At 40.6% G+C, this 8,621-nt stretch overlaps 1 protein-coding gene across 1 annotated transcript; it reads left to right on the top strand.

Annotated features, from left to right (window-relative positions):
* The first annotated feature begins 4,186 nt into the window (after window positions 1–4,186).
* LOC100027382 (FAM111 trypsin like peptidase A) lies at window positions 4,187–6,746 on the top strand. The gene is given in 2 exon segments (XM_007497524.3): window positions 4,187–5,082; window positions 5,085–6,746. Coding segments are annotated over 2 exon segments (1,641 nt in total). The 5' UTR covers window positions 4,187–4,310; the 3' UTR covers window positions 5,954–6,746.
* Window positions 6,747–8,621: the final 1,875 nt, after the last annotated feature.

Below are 8,621 nucleotides of genomic sequence, written 5' to 3'. Positions count from 1 at the left end.
GTCAAGGGATATGGATAGGCAGGTTTCAGAGGAAAATACTCAATAGACCCATGGGAAAAAATGCTTCAAATTTCTAATAATTAGAAAAATTAGAAAAAAATGCACATTAAAACAATTCAACTGTAAAATGGGGATAAGGATCAATGAGATATTTCTAAGGCATTTAGCACAGTGCCTAGCACATGGTAAGCACTTAATAAATATTTGTTCTCTCTATTCCATCTGTTTTTTTAAATCCCTTACCTTTTGTTTTATATCTTATGTTCTATAGGATTCACAGAATCAAGTCAACTTCTGAGACATTAACCCATTGGAATTAGTATTTTCTCTTTTCTTTCCATCTATCTTCCTACAACCAAGAGCCCCAGAAGGCACACACACAGTCCTTGGAAGGTTATCTACTAAAGAAAATAGTAGAAAAATGGACAAGTATGTAATCCGGGTAAGTGAATGCTCCCTACACATGCCCATGGCAGCCTGGGCTACGCTAGATGTATAGTAGCTACTTGAGGACTCTTTAGACCAGCATTGGCGAACATTTTTGAGATTGTGTGCCAAAACTGCACCTTCAAGTTGCCTGTGAGCTCCCCACATTACCCCAGACAGTGGAGGGAGGCAGTGCTTACCTGGGAAGGCTGGAGAGAGGGGCGGGGCATGCAGGGGAGGGTGATGGAGCAGCCCCCTCTGTGCTACCCCAGCACTTGAGCCCCAGTTTCACTAGCGCAGTTCTAGACCATTATTTCCTTCTCTAGTTGTCCCAGTTGATGAAGCTGAGCTCAGCAAGTATTGTGATTCCCAAGTATTGTTTAGCAGTCGGGTTCCAGTAATTTCTGATCCAAGACCAGATCCCGTGAACTCTTACCATAATTCAGATTGAAACAACATTAGGAATCCCACTCCCCACCCACTGTGCTAAGCCATTGAAGTAGCACCTTTCAAGCTTTCTAGTCACAAGATCTCCAGACCCTTTTATAAGTGCTAAAAATTATTGAGGGCCTCAAAGAGCTTTGGTTTATGTGGGTTATATCTATCAATATTTTCATATTAGCTATTAAAACATAATGTTTTAATTATTCAATATTTTAAAAATATTTATTTTAAAATAACCATAACAACCATGACTATTTTAAGGAAACTTAACAATATTTTCCAAAAATTTTTCCAATCACTATTTTTTTAAAAGGCAAAAAATAAAATACTTGATTGGAAAAAAAAGAAAGATGATAGTATTCCTCCCAGCATTCTGCAAAGGTATCAGGATGGATAGACTTTGATGAGGTCTAGCAAGAGAATGTAGCAAAACCATTCTTCTTCCTTGCATCCTACCAGGTCGCCTAATTAGGCCACAGTAGGGTTCAAAAGTATTTCTCTTTAAAGAATTCATTGCTAGTGTGCAAAGGGCTCTTCAGAGTATTGGGCTTAAATTGTAAGCTACAAGTGAAAAGGAAAAAGAAGTGTCAGATCTACATTCCTGTTTGTATTTCAGACATTTATTTTTTATTCCTCTTTTTTATTTTTATGTCTTTTATGATATTTATAATATTTTTCATTTTTATATTTATATAATATTTTATTTCTTAAATCTTGGTTACTTAGGGAGATTTTCTTTGGATTAAAATCTGGGATCATTTCTGCAAAAGAAAGATGTTTTATCAGCCATACAAATAAAATACTTTTGCTACCTGCTGGATACATGAACTTTTGGGGGCAGCTGGGTGGTTCAGTAGGTAGATGGAGCACTGGGTTTAGAGTCTAGAAACTCATCTTCCTGATTTCAGATCTGGCCTCAGACCCTCCCTGGCTGTGTGGCCCTAGGCAGCCATAATCCTCTTTGCCTCAGTTTCCTCATCTATAAAGTGAGCCCAGAAGGGAGGTGGCAAGACATCCCAGTACCTTTGCCAGGGAAACCCCAGATTGAGTCACAAGGGGTCAGATATGACTGAAAAATGATTGAACACCTGAACTTCGAGGAGGTTCATGTCTGATTGCCGTGGCTTATAAATTTGCTTTAATATAAACCGTAAATTGTGTTCTCTACACCATCCATCCTGTGCCATTTGGTGGTGAGCATCATCTGTGCTCCTTTTCCCCCTTTCAGCTCCTGGCCCAATGCAGAGCCCCCATTCTAGAACTTGTCCTGGTACAAGAATAACGAATCACCCTGAACTTGGAACAAACTATCTTGACTTCTCTTCCTGTTCTAATTTGTCTCTGATCCCTTCCTGGTCCCACTTCCTCTATGACACCTGGCCATTTCACTCTTATGTAATCATATATAATTATACATAAAGGAACTTCTTTGTTTGAAAGAAAAAGATCCTGAAAAAGCATAACATATTATAACAACACTGAGAGGGACTGTGATGTAGGAAAGAGGGTGCCGATCCTGAACCGGAGCGACCTGGATTCACTCCCCCTTGGTCCAGTTAGAATTTTCTTGGCAAAGATCCTGGAATGATTGGTTTGCCATTTTCTTTTCCAGCTCACTTGACAGGGAAACTGAGGCAAACAGAGTAAAGGGCCTTGCTCAGGGTCAGACATCTAGGAAGTGTCTGAGATTGTTTTGATTTGTATTTCTCTAATTATAAGAGCTTTAGAACACTTTTTCATGTTGTAATAGAGTTTTTTTGGTTGTAAAGAAAGAGAGGGAGAGAGTGGAGACCTCCCTTTCTCAGGTTGGGGTTCAGGAAGAATAGCTGAGGTTTAAGTTAGCCAAGGGAGAGAAAGGGAAAGTGAGTTTGTCAGCCTCCTCTCAGTTATGGCTGCCCACCCAAATGGACCCTTTACTTCCCTCTATTGCTATTATATACTAGAGCCTCTTCCCCCACAGCTAGAACTTTTTCCCCACTCACACTGGATTCAATTGGAAGAAAACAACAAACTTTATTCTGGGTGATCCATCAGGAATGACAAGGGAAATGACTGTAAGGAAGGGTCTGTGAGGAAAGAGGGAAAGGTATTCCTAAGTGGCTATACCTTCCTCCCCTCTCAAGTTGGGGAACCCAGGCCTGGGCAGCCTTGGGTCCCCTGAGAGAGTCATGCTTAGATCACCCTGGTCTTGGTCCCAGCCAAACACAGTGAAGACCCAGGGCACTAGGAACTGTGTTTCTTCTCTGACTGGTCACTTTCAGTTACAAAATCAGTGGGGGACGGAGTTCAGGCACCAAGAGAAAGATTTGGATCTTTTTCTCAGGATCCAGTCTGAACAAGACCTTCTCCTTTGGCTGTCTCAAGGTTGAGAGAGCTAACTGCCCCTCAGTCAGAACCTTTTCCTTCTTAAGATTCCAGACCTCCTGGGGCCCCTCCCCCATAGAAGAGAGAAGATTTAGCAGCACCTCAGCCTGTCACAATGTACTTATTAATAGTTTGTATTTCTTTATCTGAAAATTGCCTATTCATGTCTTTTGCCCACTTATCAATTGGGGAATGGCTTCCTTTTTTGTACAATTGATTTAGCTCCTTATATATTTGAGTGATTGGACCTTTGTCAGAGTTTTTTGTTATGAAGATTTTCCCCCTCAGTTTGTTGCTTCCCTTCTAATTTTGATTGCATTGGTTTTGTTTGTACAAAAACATTTTTAATTTAATGTAATCAAAAATATTTATTTTACAATTTGTAAATTTTTTAACCCTTTCTTGGTCTTGAAATTTTTCCTTTCCCAAAGATCTAACAGGTATACTATTCTGTGTTCACCTAATTTTCTTATAGTTTCCTTCTTTATATTGAAGTCATTCACCCATTCTGAGTTTATCTTGGTGTAGGGTGTGAGATGTTGATCTAAGCCTAATCTCTCCCATACTGTTTTCTAATTTTCCCAGCAGTTTTTGTCAAATAGTGGATTTTTATCCCCAAAGCTGAGATCTTTGGGTTTATCATACATTGTCTTGCTGAGGTCACTTACCCCACAGACATTTTCATTTTTAATACATATCAGTGTTTCAGGTTTATTATTTTAGCCCCAGAATAGAGACAAAATCATCATATCCACAAATTTTAAGAAGATCAAACTGGTGAGGAAACAAATGTTCTGTCTGAATCTCAACTCAGACTGATCTAGCTTGATGGCTGGTCCTTTCCAGACTGATCCTGGAATTTCCCAGAGTGGTCAAAGGACCAAACAAGTCCAAAGTTGCATGAGTAATTTGGCATCTCTTTAAAAATTTCCATTTAGGTCAGCAAAGAGAATCAAATTCCTTCAACCACTTCCCAAAGGCTTACCAGGACTGGTGAGAAGAGATCCAGAAGCTCTGAGAAGGGCACTAATAATAAACTTAGAAAAACAACTTCAACTGAGAAGCCAAGTCCGCAAATGGCTTTCCAGGAAAAGAAATTGACAATCACTTTGAACGGAAACAAGAGGAAGCATCAAATCTCGCACAACAACAGAGCCAGCATCTTGGATGCCATTAAATCACATACACTTGCCAGCAAGGAAATAGCAAAGCAACAAGCTAAGGAGATGTTGGTAGAGGGGACAATGGGAACTGAGAAAGGGTATGTTAACCTGGGTATGCCTCTCCGCTGCGTGCCTGAGAAATCTCACTTTGATATTGTATTTGCCAGACATAAGAGTCAGAGAAAAGATGGCAGTGAGTATGTGGGACGTTATGACAGCAACACTGGAGACTGCATCAAATTCTATGTTTTTACCATTGGGAAAAGTGTAAAGAAGATTGTGAAGTGTCTTGATCTTCACAAAGATGGATGTAAACTCTGTGTTTATGCCTTCAAAGGAGAAACCATAAAGAAAGCCTTGATCAAAGATGGCAGATTTCTTCCTTTACTGGAAACCAGAGAGTGGAATCTGATAGAAAATGTTGATTCCGTTTTCGAAAACACTCAAAGAGTGGATGACTTAGAGGACAGACGTTTTGAGGTAGAGGTCAAAAAAAGGAGATCATATAGCATGTCAGCCAGAGCTTCTCATAGCTGTGAGGTGGAGCAAAGGCAAAGCTGTGAGTTAGAAAGGCACATTTTGGATCAATATCCCAGTTTGACAAAGGAACGCAGACAAATCAGTATCATTTCTGATCGAGAGAGTAAGGAAAAGAGGAAGAAAATCAGGACCCTATTTAACATGCATAACAGAACTTTTGGAAACTAAGCTCAACTTCCATCCCAGTTAAAGTAATTAAATTTCTGAGTAATCTCAGTAACTCTGTGGGATACATATTCTGGAACAACAATTCTGGAAACCATGGAGGAGCCACCTGTTTTGTCTTGAAGAATCACTACATTCTTACTTGTAGTCATGTCGTGAACTTCATAGTAGGTGCAGAGGTGGAACTGGAGGAGGCAGCACAAGTGATCAGTGGCTCTGCTTGGGTGACCTTCTCTTTTGAAGATACTCATGGAAGTAGTGGTCCATTGAGAGTGGTCCAAGACAAGGAGTGGTCCATTGAGCCTTGGTTTGAAGTGTTTGACAAATCCCTGGATTATGCAGTGTTGAAACTGAAGGAGAATGGCTCTCCCATTCCCATGGGTCTATGGGACCAAATTGCTCCTCCACCAAAGAATGGCATCCTGCATATCATTGGTCACCCAGGCCAACAGAAAAAATCAGCTGATAATTGTGTTATGATTCCCCAACTACTTCTGGAACAGGTATGTCAAGACCACATCCAGGCCAGTGTGGAAAGTAACTCTGTCTTCATGTTTTCGCCTAGAAGTTTCCAGAAGGGTTTTAAGAACCAGAAGCTAATCACCTATGAAACCTGTTTCATCCAAGGGTCTTCTGGCTCCCCTGTCTTCAGTGCAAATGGGGAGCTAGTTGCCATGCATACTGCAGGTTTTCTATATGACCACAAAGGAATAAATTATAGCATCATTGAGTTTGGGCATTCTATGACGGCTATTGCTTGGGATATTACGAATCAACATGAGACCTTCTATAGCTCCCAATTCTTAAGTCAAGATGATGGTGAAATGGTGAGGGACGATGAGAGAGACTAGAATCTGTCATCTTAAAAAGATTGTTCTCAGGTTGGCGGTGCTGAATGCTTTACCAATCTGTAAAAAATGACTAATGAATTTCATGACATAAAATAATACTTGGAACAATTTCATGTAATCAAGCACACTTAAAAAGAGGATCTTTTATTCCTTCATGAAGCATTTATTAAGCATATCTTGCATGCAAGGTGCTGGGGGTAAAAATCTCAGTTCATAATCATTGTATGCATCTGTCTTAGTACTAGCCAAGAAAATATCAGTTTTGTGAGAGCTCTTTTCTGTATTTTAATCCCCAGTGGGCACAGCAGGTGGAGGCATCCTGGATAGAGTGCTCTGGAGGACCTGAGTTCAAATCCAGCTTTAATCCTTTTTTAGTTATGTGGCACTGGACAGGTCACTTAACTTCTGCCTCAATTTCCTCAGCTATAAAAATGGGGATTCTAGAAAAGGAAATGGCACACTATTCTAGGAGCTTGCCAAGAAAATCCCTTAAAAATGGGGTCATGAAAAATCAGACACGATATAAAACAAGAAGAAAAAATGGCTGGACGAATAGATATTTGACAGCAGAATTCCAGAAGAACTCAAAATTGAAAACAATGGCAAATGATCCCTCTAGAGATGATTAGTTTCTTCATGCCACCCATGAGAAATCCTTGGACTACTTCCTTCATTTTTCTTGAACAGGACTTGTAGTTGGCTGTACTGGCTATCTTCTAGCTTATCTGATTGCAAATATATATATTTTCAAAATCATGTTATCCTTACTATCAATAAAGCATATCATATCCCACACCTGTTTCCAGACATTTTTGGTTAGTAGCAAAAAAATTTTTGATTCTTAATGTTATCCCCAAAAGAAGGGCATCAGGAAGTGCTTACAGGGTCATTATAGGACTATGCCAAGGGCAGGGAATGGGAATTTCCCATCATCAGATGGTGGAGTCATGGCACAGGGAGAAATTCACCAAGCCACAGAATCAACCAATCAAAAAGCATCGATCAAGTGCCAGGCAAGGTGCTAGGTGATGGGGATGCAGATACAAATGATCTCTCATCCCAAGGAGATCCCAGCTTCATGGCGGACAGAGTAAGCCCATGCGTGGGCTTTCACACCCATGCACATGTATACATCCCTTTGCAGAAATATATGATTCTGTATAACATAAAGTAAATAAATGCAAGTAGTTTGGGGAAGGGGACAAGCTTCAATTAGGCACCTACGATGTGCCAGTCACTGTGCTAAGCACTTTACAAATATCTCATTTGATAAGCCCGAGTGCTTTTTGGTGTAGATACTACTATTATCCTCATTTTACAGATGAGGAACATAAAGCAGAGATTAAATAAATGACTCACCCAAGGTCACAGTGATGAGATGTCTGCTGCAGGATTTGAACTCAGGCCTTTCTGACCCCAAATCGAGCCCTAAGATAACTGTTGGGATAGTAGGCAACAGTTTACAACATTTTAAGAAAGAACTGAGTCTTGAATTCTCTCCTTCCCCACTGAGAGAGTAAGCATTCTCATACAGATTTTACATGTGCATTAACATAAAACCTTTTTCCATATTAATCTACCTTACAGCTCCCCTTACAGATGAGGAAACTGAGGCAAACAGGGCTAAGGCTGCCCAGGGCCACATAGACAGTGAAGGTCTGAGGCCAGATCTGAACTCAGGAAGATGAGTTTCCAGACTCCAGGCCCAGCACCCCATCTAGCTACCGGATCACCCAGCTGCCCCAAGAAGTACAAGTATCCGGCAGGTAGCAGAAGTATCTGTGTGGCTGATAAAATGTCTTTTTCACAGAATTGATCCCACATGTAAAATCTCCCTAAATAACCAAGACTTTAAAATATAAAATATTAAAATTAAAAATATTATAAATAACATAAAAGATGTCTAAAGAGAAGATAAGAGTTTAAGGGAAAAACGTCATCATCATGAGCTGCTTCTGTTGAATAGTGCCCATTCCATGTCCCAGGTCTCTCAAGGCATAATTCAGTTTAATCAATAATAGTAATAGTGACAAGAATAGCTACATTCGTATAAGCTGGGCTGAGGGCCAGGCTAAGTGCTTTACAATGATTTTCTCATTTGATCCTCGTAGCCACTCTAGGTGGGTGTTATTGTTACCCCCATTTTACAGATGAGGAAACTGAAGCACAGTGTAGACATACTCTGAGGAACAACACACTTTGTGGTTTTGTAGGGCAGCAGGCAGCAGGGATATCATAGATCAGCATATCCTTGTCCACTCTGCACAATTAGTGGATGGTCCTCAATGAGCTCTGACAGCCCTTCCAGCTTAAGATTCAAACCTAGTTGTTGGAATGTCGTCCCTCCCATTAGACTGAACTCCTTGAAGGCAAATGCTGTTTTTTCCCTTGGCTCCCATGAAAAATATCACAAGGTGGTAAGGGGTGTAAACCTTATGAATGTGTCCTGGGTCATTCCCTTCAACCCAACAGCCAGTGGCATGGTGCTCTTACTTGGTTTCTTCCCCATTGGTATGACAGAGTGGGCAGGATCAGCCAGATCCTGCTTTGACCATCTCTCAGTTACAGCTAGGAATTGGTCTCACGTTATTGTTGGGCTCTGATTTCTCTGCTGGGCATTTAGTTGTGGAGTTTCTCTCTGAAACAGCTTCCAGCTTCAGCTGGAAAC

The sequence above is a fragment of the Monodelphis domestica genome, chromosome 6 (assembly GCF_027887165.1).
Source record: "Monodelphis domestica isolate mMonDom1 chromosome 6, mMonDom1.pri, whole genome shotgun sequence".
NCBI classification, from domain to species: domain Eukaryota; kingdom Metazoa; phylum Chordata; class Mammalia; order Didelphimorphia; family Didelphidae; genus Monodelphis; species Monodelphis domestica.
This window is presented reverse-complemented; position numbering and strand designations above follow the sequence as displayed.